This window comes from Pelodiscus sinensis, chromosome 14 (genome assembly GCF_049634645.1).
Source record: "Pelodiscus sinensis isolate JC-2024 chromosome 14, ASM4963464v1, whole genome shotgun sequence".
Taxonomy (NCBI): Eukaryota; Metazoa; Chordata; order Testudines; family Trionychidae; genus Pelodiscus; species Pelodiscus sinensis.
In genome coordinates this window covers 2,886,156-2,903,644 of record NC_134724.1, presented here as the reverse complement: position 1 = coordinate 2,903,644, position 17,489 = coordinate 2,886,156, and the positions used below count along the sequence as shown (strand labels likewise).

The 17,489-nt window shown below is 49.9% G+C and overlaps 1 protein-coding gene across 3 annotated transcripts in view; it reads right to left on the bottom strand.

The window, feature by feature from the left end:
• Positions 1 to 17,489, bottom strand: part of ITGA11 (integrin subunit alpha 11) — a 183,843-nt gene that overhangs the window by 76,133 nt on the left and 90,221 nt on the right. For all 3 annotated transcript variants that reach the window (XM_075896852.1, XM_075896851.1, XM_075896853.1), the window contains exons 3-7: positions 9,788 to 9,891; positions 8,020 to 8,111; positions 4,202 to 4,316; positions 2,536 to 2,663; positions 19 to 167 (exon numbers count right to left, since the gene is read on the bottom strand). In XM_075896852.1, coding sequence (XP_075752967.1) covers positions 19 to 167; positions 2,536 to 2,663; positions 4,202 to 4,316; positions 8,020 to 8,111; positions 9,788 to 9,891 — 588 coding nt within the window. The remainder of the gene's footprint in view (positions 1 to 18; positions 168 to 2,535; positions 2,664 to 4,201; positions 4,317 to 8,019; positions 8,112 to 9,787; positions 9,892 to 17,489) is intronic.

Sequence of the window (17,489 nt, the reverse complement as noted above, 5' to 3'; positions counted from 1 at the left end):
TCCGTATTTGTGATTTACCGAGCAAATTCTATCCCATACGCCGTCCTCGTTTCTGTCCCTCCTCTCTGCTCTATGTGACTAGCAGCTTCCACCACATCTTTTACAGACCTGTAGTCATTTAAATGAAATTCATGCACAACATCTTCTCCATACTGAACAACTCCAACCTAGGAATTAAAGGAGCATTACAAAGGATGCAAATTCCACACATGAGAGCATCCATCTGAGAAACAAAGACCCTGCTTTAGTGAGCAACTATAATGTCAGTCAATATGCAGTATACAGATAGATACAATGGACTGCTGTGTGGTTTACTTAAAATGCGACAATTAGGCATATGGGTGTGTAGTGAATAGGGCATCTGTAATGAAACCAGTTTTTCCCATATTTGATTTGCTTCTGTGCGACATGTAATGGGGCTAATAGGTATGTCCACAGCTGAACTGGAAGGGACCTAGAGAGATCATCAGGTCCAGTCCTCTGCCCTCACGGCAGGACCAAGCACCATCTAGATCATCCCTGACAGGTGTCTGTCCAACCTGCTCTTAAATATCTCCAGTGATGGAGATTCTACAACCACCCTGGGCAATTTATTCCAGTGTTTAACCACCCTGACAGTTAAGAACGTTTTCCTAAAGTCCAACCCAAACCTCCCTTGCTGCAATTTAAGCCCATCTTGTCCTATCCCCAGAGGCCAAGAAGAACAATTTTTCTCCATGATAAGAACATATGTTTATTTAGTGACCTTCACACAAAAAAAGTGCACCCGGGAACCTTACAATTCGAAGAGAACATGAAGGACAGAAGCCGTTGTTGCAGGCACGTCCATTGCATGGTCCCAGAACTAGCTGCAAATGTCTCCTCCTTCTGCAAACCCACCAGCCCAGCCGTTTCAGAGCTCAGAGCACAATGCAGTCCAGCAGGACACAGGAAGCTGTTGCTCTTTGAATACTGCTCGAGGTTTGGCATTGACACCATGAGTGACTCCAAGAAGGGTTGGAGGTAGCAGCCAAGACGAGCGTGGACATTAATTGTAAGCCATTAAAAAAGGGCATGGATTAGATCAGCCCCTTTCAGCAGCTCAGCGACTCGAACCCTCCTTTCTAAGGGGGACCACTGGAGGCCTTCTGTGTGGCTGGCAGAGGAGACTCTGTTGCAATGTGTTCTCCATTCCTCCCCCCTCCCTCCGATGACAGTTGACAACAAAACGCCTGCATTCATCATGGGTCCGGATTCTGGCCTGCTCCCACCCCTGCTCAAGCCGTCTGCCTCAGCAGCAGGAGAAAACTGCAAAGGGGCAGTGCTGCGATTGGGAGCCGAGTGACGCTGTGCCCCCTAATGCCGACCCATGTCTTGTCTTTTGGAGGACATACTGGGTAGCTCTCGATGCAATGTTGAGGATTCAGAATTGGCTGAAATCTTACTGTCCAATGTCTTCTCCAATCTTTTCCATCCATGTGTGGATTTTTCTATCTGTGTGTGTGTGTGTGGAATAATGTTATATGCGCACTGAGACATGTGTGAATGTGCACCACCCACAGAAACACAAAACCTAGTGGGGGGCGCTCTGCTAATCAGCTGGGCAGCATCTGAATTTCTCCTGAGTGGCCGCAAAAGTGCCCAGCAAACAGGGAACACGGCTTCTGTCGTATTCCCCCCTTCGCTTGCTGGCGAAGGTCCCAAAGCTAGGTACCAACATCCGCCACAAGGGGGCTGTCTAGAAAGCAACTAGACACCCCGGGCTGGCCCACACCAGCCGACTCAGGCTCTGAGGGCTTGGGCGGAGGGACTGTTTCACTGCTGGGTAGATGGTCAGACTCGGGCTCTCGGACCCTGCGAGGTGGGAGAGTCCAAGAAGTCTCCTCAGCAATGAAGCTGCCCCGCAGCCCGAGCTGGCCGGCCTGGGCCAGCCAGGGGGGTTTCTTTGCTGTGTCGAGATAGCCAATAGGGTTCAAAAGAAAATGCAGGCGTATTCCCCCGGCTGCAAACTGCATCAACACGCGGCGCTGTTGGGGTAAGCGTCACGAGGCTTGGCCAGCCTCCTCCTTCCATTGCATCGTGCGGGCTGCTCCTTTCTTCCTAAGAGCGGCCACAGGTCCAAACAGCCCAGGGTCCTGTCTGCCCACTGTGGCCAATGCCAGGTGCCCCAGAGGGAGTGAACAGAACAGGGAATCGTCACGTGATCCCTCCCCTGTCGCCCATTCCCAGTCTCTGACAAACAAAGGCCAGGGGCACCATCCCTGCCCATCCTGGCTACTAGCCAGTGATGGACCCAACCTCCGTGAATTTATCCAGCTCTCTTTTGAACTCTGCTAAAGTCCTGCTCTTCACACCATCTTCTGGCAAGAGCATTAACATCCTCGGCGAGGAACATTAACGTAAACCGCATCTCCATTGGCTCGGCCTTCCAATACACACTCTGCAGGTTTATTCTGGGCACCTGCCTTGCCAGGCTGCAGCAGAGACATTTCTCATCAGAAACAGGCCAGAGGAATCGCATACGTCAATGGACGGAAGACGCAGGGCCGGGCGTACCTGTATTTGTCCGGGCCCAATGTAAAACTTTTTCAGGATGTTTATCAGGAAATGTTGCACTTCCACCCAGGGATAGATGCTGTTCGATCCATCCAGAACAATGATTATGTCCATGTACGTTTGGCACCCTGTAGAAAATACGCAGAGTATTAGTGAAACTGTGGCAACAACCGCAAAGTGGGAATTTATGGTTCGTTCTGGCAGGAGAGAGCTGGAGAACTTCCTAAGAATAATAGTCATAGAACACTTGAGTCCTAGAACTGGAAGGGACCTCGAGAGGTCATCAAGTCCAGTCCCCTGCCCTCACGGCAGGACCAAGCACCATCTAGATCAGTGTTTCTCAACCCCCTTTTTTTAAATAAAGTACCCCTTTTAAAAAAAATCATAATTCCCCCCAGTACCTACAGTTTTCAGACACACAACATTTTTTTTCTACATTGCAACACATTTGTTGAAACAGCTTAATCGTAGCTGGGTGGGCGATGACATTTTTGGGTGTAAAAAGTACAAAAATACTAAAGCGCTGTAAAACTTAAAAAAAACATTCAGTTTTCTCCAGATTTCAGTTGTGTTGACGTACCCCCCGACTTCTCTCGAGTATCCCTAAGGGTACTCGTACCAGTGGTTGAGAAACACTGATCTAGATCATACTGTAGAGAAGCAACCTGTTTTGGGTAGCCCCGGCCTGAATTCTTTCCCCCTGGAGTACACTGTAGGGGGGCAATCAAATTTGTTGGACACTTATTCCCGGTTTTGGAAGAAGTTGTTTTGTTTTCTTGACGTCACTCCAAAGCAAAATGTTTGCCAGACGTCTGTGCCCGTCACCTCCTTTGGGACGCCCTTCTCGAATAGTTTCCTTTGCTCCCTTGCCTCGTTTTAACTATGGACTTCACTTTGGCTACGTCTACGCTACAACACTGTTTCGGGATACCGGAGTATCCTGAAACAGCTACCCTGCGTCTTCACAGCAAGCCCGTTAGTTCAGGCTCACTAGTCGGACGTCTCTGTAAACCTCATTCCACAAGGAGTAAGGGACGTTTCGGAACGGCGAGACATTTCGAAATAGGATACGCCATTTGCGTAGCTCCAATGACATATTGGCTGTGTCTACACTGGCCACTTATTCCGGAAAATCAGCCGCTTTTCTGGAATAACTTGCCAGCTGTCTACACTGGCCGCTTGAATTTCCGGAAAAGCACTGACGATCTAATGTAAAATCATCAGTGCTTTTCCGGAAATACTGCTCCCGTTCGGGCAAAAGTCTTTTTCCAGAAAACTGTTCCGGAAAAGGGCCAGTGTAGACAGCACAGTAGTTTTTTCCGCAAAAAAGCCCCGATCACGAAAATGATGATCGGGGCTTTTTTGTGGAAAAGCGCGTCTAGATTGGCCACGGACGCTTTTCCGGAAAAAGGGCTTTTCCAGAAAAGCATCCTGCCAATGTAAACGCGCTTTTTCCGAAAATGCTTATAAGGGAAAAGTTTTCCGTTATAATCATTTCCGGAAAACATGCCAGTGTAGACGTAGCCATCTTGTTTCGAGCGACGGTGCAGTGTAGACGCGCCCTTTGTTTTCTCGCGGGCACGGACGTGAGTAAAGAAGAAAACTTGGACTGAACTTCCGAAGCAGGGAGCATGCGGGAGGCTAGGGAACAGATTGCTGCTCGTACTCTGGAGGGCGGGAGCGATGGTCTTCGAGAATCTGAAGTTGGAGTTCACCCGGGAGCACATTCCTGTGGTAAAGTAAGAACTTCCACACTCATGGGACCAGAGAGGGCTGCAAGCCTGGAAAGAGAATTGGGAAAAAGAAAACCTCAGTGAGGGGGTTAAAAGTGGCCTCTTCCTTAGCCGCCGTTTTCTAGGCTGCTAGCTGGTCTGCTGGGCTTTGCTCGGGTCCATAGCTGCATGTTTGGTTTGTGGAAAATAAAAAGGAAATGCCCGGGCTTCATTTCAATGGTTGCTGTGGGGTGGGGCAGGGGAGGAGGGGTTCAGGATGCAAGCTGCCCCGGGAGAGAGGACAACCCCAGCCCTCTCTCACCACAGCAGCATGGGGCCAGGTGAGAAGCGCCTCTCCACGGCTGCTGCAGCTCCCCTGCGCTCCCCAGCCAGAGTGAGGAATGCAGCAAACTGGGCACTTTCCCTGCACTCTCTGACGAAGGGGAACATCCAGCCATGGCCCCGTATGAATCAGGGGGAGGGCGGAGCTTCCTTCCCTAAAAGATGCCTCGGGGGTGGGAGGCTCGGGGATGGTGCAGACTCAGCTGGGGGGCACCCCTAACCAGCCCCTTTCACATGCCTGGTGATGTGTAAATCTGCGCTTCAGTTGCATTTTCGATTTCCTTCCTTTACATTCCTCTTTCGAGAGAGGAAAGCAGTCTAGACGCGCCCTCAGCGGCCACGCCAGTGAGGAATGCGCGTGTGGCTGGTGTTTGCTTCTCATTGTGTGCGACCCCTGACACATTTTTCTGTGCCCGCCCCCAAAAAGGTTCCCTGCCTCTGCCTAGAGCAAATGAGGAGTCTACAGCCGCTAAGAACACGGTGCGCCTGTGGAGAAGGCAGGGGGTGCCCACAGTTAACGCAGAGGGAGCAGATGGTCTGAGCAAGGCAGTGACGAGTGTTTTCCTTTCTACCAGATGGGAACTCTTGGCACGGTTGGACACTTGTGGGTTATGCACAGGCGGAGTCGACGTCTGACGCTGGCTCCCGGCGGGGCTGTGCCAGCGGTTTCTCCTGTCCCCATATCTTATGAGGGGGAGTTCCTTGCCGGCCTAGGGGCTGGATTGAGAGACGTTCTCATCTTGAGCCGTGTGCATTGGCAGCACCAGCAGACAGTGCGGAGATAGCGGCAGTAGCCACAAGGCAAGCATGCGCGGGGCAAGTGTGCACGCGCCGTCTCTAAGGAACACAGCGCCACATTGCACAGTCAGCTGTTTGGGACTTGACATTTCCAAACCAGCGCTTTAAGTTGGCAAGCCTGAGCCTGAGATTGCTGGCCTGGGCTTGCACAGCCATGCTGACACGTCCAAACGCTGGGGGAGGCCTGTGGTTTGAACCATGTCCACGCTGCAGCCAGGTCTCCACTAAAGAGGAAGGTTGACTCAAGATACACAACTTCCAGCAACGTTAATTACGTAGCGGGAGGCGGCGTATCTTGTTTCGAGTTTCCCTGCCATCCCCACAACGGGAGGCCAACAGGAGCAAATGCAGTCGGCTTCCCTTCTTTCTCACTGGAGCAGGAGAGCTAGATGCCGATGGCGGTGCCCTGTGAGTTTGATTTAGTGAGTCTTAACTAGACCTGCTAAATCAAACACCAGAAGATCGATCGCAGCAGCACCAATCTTTCATTTAGTGAAGACATGGCCTGCAAAGTGACAGGGCTGGACCTAAGTCACAGAGGAACTTGGGATCTGCCCTAGCCGCATCCTAGGGCCTGGGTCCAGTGTGCTTGCTGATTGGAGTCAAATTGATTTTGTGTGATGGAAGGGGAGACTGAGCACAAACCTGAGTGCACAGTGAGTGGTGTAGACGTTGTCGCCCTATGAGTCCCACAGTGCCGACTAACAAAGGCTCCGCTATTCTCTGCAGGCAGGCTGCTGAAATCGTGATCCAGGAATTCAACAGAACATTGACTTGCAACATTGGTTGCACGGGTTTGGAAAATGCCCTTTACTTTGGCAGGCTGGCAGAGCTCTCACATAGACTCATAGAACCATAGAGCTGGAAGAGACCTCAGGAGGCCACCAAGTCCAGCCCCCTGCCCAAGGCAGGACCAATCCCAACCAACCCAACCCAACCAGGGCTTTGTCAAGCTGAGATTTAAAAACCTCTCGGGATGGAGATTCCACCCCCTCCCTAGGGAACCCAGCCCAGTGCTTCCCCACCCACCTAGGGAAAGAGTTTTTCCTAATATCCAACCTGGACCTGCCCCACTGTAACTTGAGACCATTGCTCCTTGTTCTGCATCCATCACTACTGTGAACAGCCTCTCTCCATCCTCTTTGGAACCTCCCTTCAGGGCGTTGAAGGCTGCTCTCAAATCCCCCCTCGCTCTTCTCTTCTGCAGACTAAACAAACCCAAATCCCTCAGCCTCTCCTCGTAGGTCATGTGCTCCCGCCCCCTCATCATAAGAACATAAGAACGGCCGTACTGGGTCAGACCAAAGGTCCATCTAGCCCAGTATCCTGTTTGCCAACAGTGGCCAGCACCAGGTGCCCCAGAGAGGGTGGACCGAAGACAATGATCAAGCGATTTGTCTCCTGCCATCCTTCTCCAGCCTGTGACAAACAGAGGCCAAGGACACCATTTTATCCCCTGGCTAATAGCCTTTTATGGACCTAACCTCCATGAAATTATCTAGCTTCTCTTTAAACTCTGTTAGGGTGTGTCTAGACTACATGCCTCTGTCGATGAAGGCATGTAGATTAGACAGATCGGCAAAGGGAAATGAAGCCGCGATTTAAATAATCGCGGCTTCATTTAAATTTACATGGCTGCTGCGCTGAGCCGACAAACAGCTGATCAGCTGAGCCGACAAACAGCTGATCAGCTGTTTGTCGGCTCAGCGCGCTAGTCTGGACGCTCCGCGCCGACCTGAAAGCCTTTTATCGACATCCCCGTTATGCCTCGTAGGATGAGGTTTACCGGGGATGTCGATAAAAGGCTTTCATTTCGACAGGGGAGCGTCCAGACTAGCGCGCTGAGCCAACAAACAGCTGATCAGCTGTTTGTCAGCTCAGCACGGCAGCCGTGTAAATTTAAATGAAGCCACGATTATTTAAATCGTGGCTTCATTTCCCTTTGCCAAACAAACAAATCTACATGGCTCCGTTGACGGAGCCACATAGTTTAGACGTACCCTTATAGTCCTAGCCTTCACAGCCTCCTCTGGCAAGGAGTTCCACAGGTTGACTACACGCTGTGTGAAGAAGAACTTTCTTTTATTAGTTTTAAACCAGCTACCCATTAATTTCATTTTGGTTGCCCTCCGCTGGACCCTCTCCGATGCGTCCACGTCCTTTCTATAGTGGGGGACCCAGAACTGGACACAGTACTCCAGATGTGGCCTCACCAGACCCGAATAAAGTGACCTCTCGTGAGCCTCGCATTTATATTCAAAACTGGATAAAACAGCCCTGCTGCGGTTCTGTTAATTAATCAAGAGCTATTAGCCAGGATGAGTAGGGAGGGTGTCCCCAGCCTCTCTTTGCCAGAAGCTGGGAATGGGTAACAAAGGAGGAATTACTTGATGATTCCCTGTTCTGTTCACTCCCTCTGGGGCACCTGGCATTGGCCACTGTTGGATTCTGGGCTAGGTGGACCTTTGGTCTGACTCAGTATGGTCATTCTTAAGTTCTTAAACAAACGACAGACAAATCGCTAGAGGAACACTGCTACCGAGATCCCTTGAGAAACTCACGATACCAAAAAAGCGCCAGTCCGCGTGCATATTAGGAGTCGATCCTTTATAGACAGAATCTCATTTCTTACCAGAAAGCTTTTGTCCTTGGGGTTGGTGGTCAGACTCAGGCCCAGACGCATGTTATCTTTGCGCTCTGACACGTTGGAGAGCGTTACTCTTCCTTGAGAAAGAAGCCCAGAGTTAGCCACGTTGTATCACTCAGCAAGATGCGTCACATCCAGAAGCTTCCGAAATGTGTCACACCTTGGAGAATCCGACCGAGGCTTTCCCCGTGGGAAGGAAGCACCTTAGCAGACCACAAGAGACCAGAAGAACTGTACCCTAACCAGGAAACCCACTTTTCTATTGTGCCACTGTGAGTATAGAATCATAGAACACTAGGACTGGAAGGGACCTCGAGAGGTCATCGAGTCCAGTCTCCTGCCCCCATGGCAGGACCCAGCACTGTCTAGACCATCCCTGATAGACATTCAAGTGTAAGAATAGAACCAGTTGCAAGACATCTTGGTCTTGTTTATATTGCTGAGCATGTAGTTTAGCTCCATAGACGTAACTGCTATCCAGTCAATATCTATGACCATCCCTTGATGGGCTGAACTAGCAAAACCCTTAGAAAAAATCTTGGAACTGCTCTAGCAAGTAATTTCCTTGCAGGTATGAAACACACAGTGACAGAAGTATACTTGCAAATTGATTCCCTTTCTTAAAATGGAGAGTGGCCCACAATGCAATGCTGTCAACCTGTTAATGTGAATAGCATTTAGGTTCAGCAAAAGAAACACTTTAATCTCTTCAAGCCTCCGGCATGTGGTTAGCAGGGATTCACAAACTAATCCACCCAGATGGTGGTCTGATAATGTCCAGTTCTTACGTGATTATACTTTACATCTCTTGGTCACATGGGCGGGGCTTTGTTGGAATGCATGTTGGAGCTACTTCGGTTCAACCAGAGCACCAGAGAAGTTGGAAGGCAGCGTTATATGGGAGGGTTTTTACCACCTTGGCCACTCTTCCTGACGGTGGGAACTGAGGCCTTGTCTACGCTTACCGGGAGATCAGTGCTGCCAAGGTTGATTTAGCAGGTCTAGTAAAGATCCACTAAATCGACTGCTGATTGCTCTGTCATCAACTCTGGTCCTTCACCAGATCAAGAAATGTTAAGGGGTCTCCTGTTGACCCCTCGCAGCAGAGATGCCGTGGTAACTTGAGCTATGCTACGTTGACTCCAGCTACGCTATTCACATTGCTGAAGTCGCATATCTTAGTTCGACATTACCCCCTAGTGTAGACCTGGCATGAGTAAAAAACTGAGCAATGAATGGGGAGATCAGGAGAAAACATGACCAGAGTGCACCTTTACAGCTCAAAACGACAGAAGATACATGAAAAGAAACACACACACAGACACACAATGTTATACAGGTTGAATCTCTCTAATCCGGCACCCTCGGGACCTGACTGGTGCTGAACCAGAGAATTTGCCTGATCACAGGAGATCAATACTGTCTAGCAGCCTCACCAACACTGCCACTGCTTGCTGGGCTGTAAGAGGACATTGAGGGGTAAATTAGAGCTAAATAACAGCACAAAACAGTGAGAGCCAGGACTGGTGGCTGTAAAGAAACTTTATGGAACTATGGGAAACTTGGCTCCACCCAGGCTAAGTGGACATGCGGCTAACTAAAATCATGCCGGACCACAGGGTGTTGCCAGACCAGAGAGTGCCAGACTAGAGAGGTTCAACCCATATATGACTTTAAGATCACAAGGTTTTTATCTGCTGATTTATGTGCCCTCAGGCTAGCTGCAGTATGTAAGTAGCAGAGCATGCGGTACCTAGGTTGAGTTTGGTGCAGTTGGTCTCGCCATTCACTGGACATTTGTAGACGTCTCCAGTCTTCAGCTGTCCATTGGTCTCATAGGGCGCTCCCACCACCAGCCTGCAAAAAGGAAAGTTCGGTCACGACACGAGAACGCGCTTGTGAATAATGTATATTTCAGCACTGTGATGTTGTGGGCAGGCCGTACACTGTGTTTGGGCTGTGGGTGACCCCTACTGGCCTGTATCTGTAAGCACCGCACAGCAGGGGGGCCACCTAAGGTCACTTAGACAATGACCGAACCAATTCTTACCTGCTGAGGGCAGGGACTGAACAAAGGCAGTGAGTGTTGGGGGAAGGGTCAATTTCTGGCTGGGAACATGAAGGGAACAGACTAAGCTGAGTGCTGAGGGTGGAGGGGGCGATGGACCCCCTAACCCAAGGGGTCTGAGGCATCCTGGCCCTGACTCCTGTAATCACATCACGTCTGTGCTGTGTCCTAGAGAAGCAATAAGCCCTCTCTATTCTACTGGCTGGTAGAGTCTGTTCTGGCTGCTACAAGGGTGCAGGATCGGGGTGAACCCCAAAGCCTCATCACAAGCAACAAACCCTGAACTGCCACATCAGAGAGACCCCCCCCCAGGCATGGTTAAAATGATTAGCGTCTCAAAAAACCAGTGCTAGTGAATTAACACAGATGGAAAAGAAACATGTTTGGTATTTGTTTGAAGGACACATCCCTACGATTGACACAATTAAAGCTGGCCTGAAATGAAATACTTTTAGTTAAGTGAAAAAAAAAAGTTTCAATGGACACAAATCCCCCCGACGTACACAGGAATCCACGGGTCACCTCTAGACATGAAGCCGATCGATATAAGTGAGGGTAGAATTGACTTGATGAGTATGCATTAAGGCAGCAATTTCCAAAGCTGCCTAACGCCCACAGATGCTCAGTTCCCGGCACTTGTCAATTGAGCATTAGCTCCCGAATCCTGTAGGATTTTATATCATGGGACTCCAGCCAAAAGTGTGTTCTTCAAGCAGCCAGACAACCTGGTAGGCTAATAACCCTGGGGGGGAAAATAACAACTCACGCCCACTTAATAATTCCTATGCTTTTATGGCATGTCAGGGGAAGTTCTCCCCTCTGGTTGTTTAGATGTGGTCATTTCTGGTATCCAACCAAGTACCTAAACAAGTAATTTGACCTAACATCTGTACAACAGCAGGGAACAATCAAGTATTAGTCCAGGTCTACACTAGACCAGGCAGCTCGGCAAAAGGTAAGCTAAAGCTATGGAGAGTACACAACTGGAGTTGGCTTACCTTAAGCCAAGCTTGGCAGTGTCTCCTACAATGGGAGGCTGGCAGGAGCAAATACTTCCATCAGCTTCCCATATCCCTGGCAAGAGCAGGCGTACCAAACACCGGCCGGGATGCCCTCTAAGTTCTATTTAGTGAGTCTTAACTAGACTCACTAAATCAAATTCCGAAAGATCAATTGTGGCAGCAGCAATCTTTGGTGTAGTGTCGACATAGACTATTAAACACAAATACTTTTGGATTGGAATGAAGAGCTACAAGAGATGGAGGTGCACACTTAAAAAGGATGGGATGAATTTGAAGATCAGCTAGCCAAACTCTCTAAAAGTCAGAGCAAGCTTTTTAAAAATCCATCAGAAGCTAAAAGCTGGCTAAATACCCAGTTGGGCCACTGGGCAATCGAGATGCTAAAGGAGCACTCAAGGACAATAAGGTCACTGTGGAGAAACAAAATGAATTCTTTGCATCAGTCTTCGCAGCTGGAGATGTGTAAACGAGTTGGGCCATGCGCCCCATTTTCACCTGGTACCACTTCCCTTTCCCCGTGTTTCCTTTACCCTTTTGAGCACCCTTCGGCATTCGAGTCTGTTTTGTCCAAGGCTCGCTGGGCCCTCACTTGCCTGGGATTTTGCTGACCCCTAAGCAGGGACTGGTCTCGCACTGACCACGGAAAGAGGGGGGTCCGGGCCCACCCCCTCTCACTGACCCCAGCCCAGGGCCCTAAGGACACAGACGCTTCTACTGTCCGGTCCGGCTGGTGGGGCGTCAGCCGTAACTCGCCAGCCCACAGGCTCCTTTTACCCGCCCTGGGCTACTTCCTCTCTCCGCGGTCAGCTATCCCCTTGCCTCCGGGCTCACCTCATCGCCTTGAGTTCCATCCGCTGCTGGGCCTTGGCGAGAGGCCGCTTCCTCAGATCTCCCCTCTCTGCGGCATCTCCTGGGGTTTAAATCCCCGCGCAGACTCGCGGACCGTGGGATCCCGCCCCTTCCAGCGTGGCCCTACTTCCGGTCCGTTGGCGGGGCTGTGGTCCGACGTCACTCCCCCCATGTCAGCGCCCGACCTCCAGGAGGTGCGTGGCCGTCCCGCCGGGACAGCCGCCCAGGAACAGCTGCCGCACAGCCGGTAGGCCGGCCCCTGCACCGCTCGGCCCGCGTCACACAGTGCGCCTGACGCCGCTACCTCGCCCCCTGCCCCGAGAGCCGCCAGATAAGTGGCCGCCGGCGGGACTGGAGTGCGGGGTGCCTCTGCCCCGTCACAGCATGTGAGGGAGAGTCCAAAACCCGAGCCATTCTTTGTAGGTGACAAATCTGAGAAACTGTCTTTTCCATTGTTTTCCCTTTTATAAATGTGTTGCTGTTTAATCAATAGCATTTGCTTTGAACTATATCAGTAGTTCAGGGAAACATCCAGCATGCAGAGAGCGTCCCTGAATGGGGACACCTTACTTCTTGTCTGCGCGGTCATGACAACACTGCAAGCTGGAGGGGGATCAAGCCCCTCCGGAATCCGGGACCCAGCCTTACTGAGAGTGGAAGGGGAGCCCTCGTGGTCAGACAGGCCGTGGGGTAAAAGAAGTGTGTAATGGACAGGCGGAGTGCTGACCAGCATCTGGTGACTAAGGGGTTACACTCAGGTAGCTAGCAAGGGTGTTGACCAGGAGCCCGAGAGAACCAATCGACATAGAGGGTTGAAATCTGAATTGGATCTAGATTCCTTGCCTGCTTTCTTTGTGTGGGAGAAATAAACCAGGAGTGGAGAGACACAGAATGATTTAAACCCAGGCAGGACTACAATGTCTCCAAGGAATTTGGGGCGTGGGAGTGGATTGAACAAAGAGAAAATTGGAAGTAAGTAAAAGGAAAAGAGAAGCCAGTCGCATTCAGGGTAATTTTTCTTTATTTTGCAGTTTGGTTTGAAGTGCTCTGTGTGAATCTCTGCCTTCCCTCCCCATCTACCATCTAGGACTGTGCCCAGAGACGTTTCTCTGTGTTTTAATTTGTTTTCCTTAGTTGCGCTGTAACATCTCGCAACCAAGTACGCTTTATCAAGTTGATCCCTTGTTTTGTAATAAAAATCACTTCTTTTAAAGGTGCTGATTTGATTCTTGTGTCCTGGCAGGTCTGTCTGTGTGTGTCTGCAGGCCTCTGACTGAGGGGTCAGTGACCAGAGACTGCAGCTGGTTTTTCTCTTTTCTTTTTTCAAGCTCTTTTGGGGCAAAAGAACTTGGGGTACCCCCGGGGTGGGTTCAAGCGTTCACCCCTGGCACAAAATCACTTGATGGTGGCAGCTTGCTTGTTTGTTTCTCAGAGCCAGGGAGTTTGTGATTCTGGGAAGTTTTGCTAACCAGTGCCTATAGAGGCAAGGGTTTGGAGCTCCCTTGCAGGACCCTACCTTCTGCTCTCGGAGTGCCAGAGCGGGGAACAGACTTGACAAAGTGGGACCGAGGAATCAGATTCTTTTGCTAGCCCATGTCACTGGGTAGTGGATCAGCCAGGAAAGTTCCCCACAATAGCAGGACCAATCCCCTGCTTGCACCTTTCAATCCCAACTTGGAAACCCTAAATAAACCACCACCATCAAGTCCTGACTCTGCAAACGAGGAGAGCTTTAGCTTGCAGACTCTATAGGTGGTTTCAGCTAGCGGCAGTAACACGCTTAAATATGCGCCTGCTTGTCTCTCCGTCCGGCTCGGTAAATGAACAGACACTCTTTTGTTCTGCATGGTGCTGTACAACAGCTGGAAAAACAACCGGCCTCGGCACAGCTGGTGTGTGTTATGCTAGGAATGATTATCCTTTTCTAACAGCACTGGTCCCAAACAGGCATTAATAACTAATTCTTTAATCCCCCTCCAGTAAAACAGGGTTGCTCAGCAAAGCAAACACTCCCACAGTCTAATTAGCATTTGGGGGGGTTAATTGAAACTTTCCTTGTTACGCCACTTTGCTAAGAAGGAAACTAATTGGGAGAAAACAATACCTATCCAGTCCCACTAGCAATATTCTACTTTGCTAGAATAGCGGAACCGGCAGTCTCCTACTACAGACACAACTTATGCCAATTATAGTTTTGTCAGCATCGTAGAACCGCTGCCCTGAATTTCATTAGTTGCCTCTATTCTGGATTTTTTGCTGGTGTAGCTCCATCAGCAGGTGGGTGTGATTTTTCACACCCCTGAGCAGTACTGCTATGCTTGCCAAATTTTGTAGTGTAGACCCGGCTTCTGACTCAACCCAAACCACACTTTTCAGACGTTGAATGAAATCTTGATAACTCCCCACACACCACCAGGAGTGGAAATCGCCAGGTACCATTGCTATTCTGGCTAGCCAGAGAAGGGCCCTGGACAAAGAAGCCATGACATTGGGGGTGAAAGAAATCAAAGAGATGAACCTCAAAAGAAGGGAAAGATGGGTAGGGTCTTGCCTACAAAAGAGATTCAGAAACAGTTTTGAATCACAGTCCAAACAATTGCCAACAAACAAGGGCCGCTATTTTCATTTTAGAGCTTTTGGCTTCCCAAGAAGAAACAAAACGTAAGTTCTCTAGAGTGCATCAGAGCTTGGAGACTTTAGAGATTCTTTCGCTTCCACATATAAAATGAAGGCACTCATCCGTCGGTAGTTACACAGTTCATTAACAAGCTGTCAGAGTTCATCACCGACACAAATTCATTCTCCTAAAGCAACAGTCGCACCAAAGAAAACCAGCTCCTGAAGCAGACCACTCCTAACTTCCTCAGACACTTTCCTATGGGAGAGATCTTTCACGCCAAGGCTCAGCTAAACTAACACCTATCAACAGACACGATTATCAGGTCTCAATGAAATGTCTCTCACAGGAACACAACAATATCATGGGTCTAAAGCAATCCATTCCACGCACCCCTGAGTCATTTTCACAGCCTGAAGCTACAGGGAAACCAAACATATTTACAGACACAATAAAGAAAATCTGAAGCGAACGAAAATAACATTTTGTCCCTGAAATACAAGGCACGGGTTTCCACTTTGGATCACAGCAATTTTAAATGGTTTCTGAGCTGTGGTCATCAAGGGTGCATCTACACTGCACCGGTAGCTTGAAATAAGCTACTCAATTTGAGCTATGCAAATTACGTAGCTTATTTCGAGTGCATTTCGAAATAGATTATTTCAAAATTTCTACACAGTGCCAAATTTCAAAACAGCGCTATTCCAAAACGTCCCTTACCCCTCATGGAACAAGGTTTACACGGACGTCGGAATAGCGAGCCAGTGATTTTGAAAGCTATTTCGAAATAACGGGCATGTTTAAAAAACGTGTGTGATGGGACAGGGCTACCCTGCACTGAGACACAGGGAGTTTCCCTAGCTCAACTGGCTGAGTGGGCCCCACCCCCACAACCCCGCTGGGCATGCTCAAAAGAGAGGCCAGGGATAAAAGCCCGGGGAGCCAGCCACTCGGGGGGAGGTCCCAGAGGGGAAGGAGCTCAGGGAGGAGCTCCTGAGCAGCTGCGCCAGCCGCCGCCTCAGCCGCAGCATCAGCGACAGCACTGGACCAGGAGGCCCTCGGACCAGGACTGGCCTGCCGAGCGGTAAGACGGGACGGAACAGAACTCTCCTTGCGGTAGGAAGCGGCCCAAGGTGGAGGATCATACCCTGGGGGCTCGGTGCGTATCGGTAGGAATCTCCGCCGAGCAGACAGCGGAGTTCACCCGCCCATGCCCTGTGAAAGGGCAATATATTCAAGTCTAAGCCTCAGGACCGTAGTCACCCCAGGAGAGGGGCATGTACTTTGAACTAGGCTGCAGGGCCGTAAATACCCCAGTAGAAGGGAAGATACTTTTGGACTTGGCGTCAGGGGCCGTATATTCCCTGGTAGAGGGGCATTGAGTATAAATCACCCTGCAGACTGGGTTTGCCCCAGAGAAAGGGGGCTTTACAATAGGTGCCAATGTCACTTGTACAGTCGAGGGGGGAACGCGCCCCTCGACAACGCAGAATAGCTATTTCGGGATACCAGACGTATCCCAAAATAGTGGCGCAGTGTAGACGTACCCCAAATGTCATGGCAAGTTGGTAGCTCAAGGAATGCTTCCCCAGCTATTTAAAAAGTGGATGGAGTTTTAGTTACAGGAGACGTATGAATGTGGGCTAATATTCCCAGGAGCAGTTATTAGGATGTGGCAATCATGTAGAGTACAAGGGTGGGGAATCTTTGTTGGGCTGGGGACCATTGACCCACAGAAAAATCAGCTGAGGGTCACACATAAATGAGAAACAACCTCCCCCCCAAACAAAAAAAGCCCCTGACTGAGAAGAAGAAGAAAGACACTCTCATACACCAAAGCCTAAGGGGGCCCAGGCGAGTAGATTTGTGTGCTCCAGTTCTGGCTTCTGGTCAGAGCCATTGCGTTTTACCTGCTCTCCTCGTAGGCTGGGTTACTGGGGGCCAGCAATGAACGTTGAAACGTGGATGAATTTTTATCTGGTTTCGGTTTCCTGAGGAAAGTGTCCCTACTAGTCAGTCGCTTACGCAAGGCTGGAGCGCGCGAGCCTGCCTGGGGCAATATGATGATTCACCCGATGTTAAAAATGTCTGGGTGCTGCTAGAAGGAGTGCAGATATTTCCCTTAATCCCTTTCCCTGCCGCTCGTCCATATTTACCCCCTCCCCTCCCCACAGCCCCAAGGGCCCTTCCCCTCCCCATCTCTGCTCCCTTCCAAATGCCACAACTAGCTGCAAAACCCAACACGTTCCCCCCCATTCTCTGACACCCCCGCTTCTCCCCAGTCCCTTGGTTTGGACCGGAAAGTTAGACCACTCTGAACATGTTAGGAATGGCTCATGTTGGTAGGGTGGGGAGAGACGGTCTGTCTGCCCAGTGTCTTGCCTCCCTTTGATCTTACCATCCCATTGTTCGTGAAACGTGACTGCATTCTTCTAGCTCTTTACTAGCGCTTTCCTGCTGACCTCTGTTCAGACCAGTGTTAATATCCTGGACAAGGCTTCTGAAGTAACAGAAGTCTGTGTGGATTTTAAAATATCACTGTGATTGTGTGTCACCCGGATACTGTGACATTAGACTGCCTGGATATTCTCGCATGACGTTCTCATAAACAAACTAGGGAAAAACAACCTGATGGCATGCCATGGCTCCTTCCCCACTCTGGCATGATAAATGCAGAAGTGGGGGCCAGCAAGTGTACTCCAAAGCCTTATCTACCAGGCTTTGGTATAAAACTTCCCCCAAAATCTTAAAATCCTAGATCTTGGGAATTAGGTAGTTTCATTAGGCTTTATTGTTTTAAGGGTTGGGTATGGGATCTGATGTCTGGCACTGCTTAAAAGATGTTTTGGCTTTTCTTTGTAACTAAGTTCTAGGCCCATGGAGTTTCTCCATGAGTATA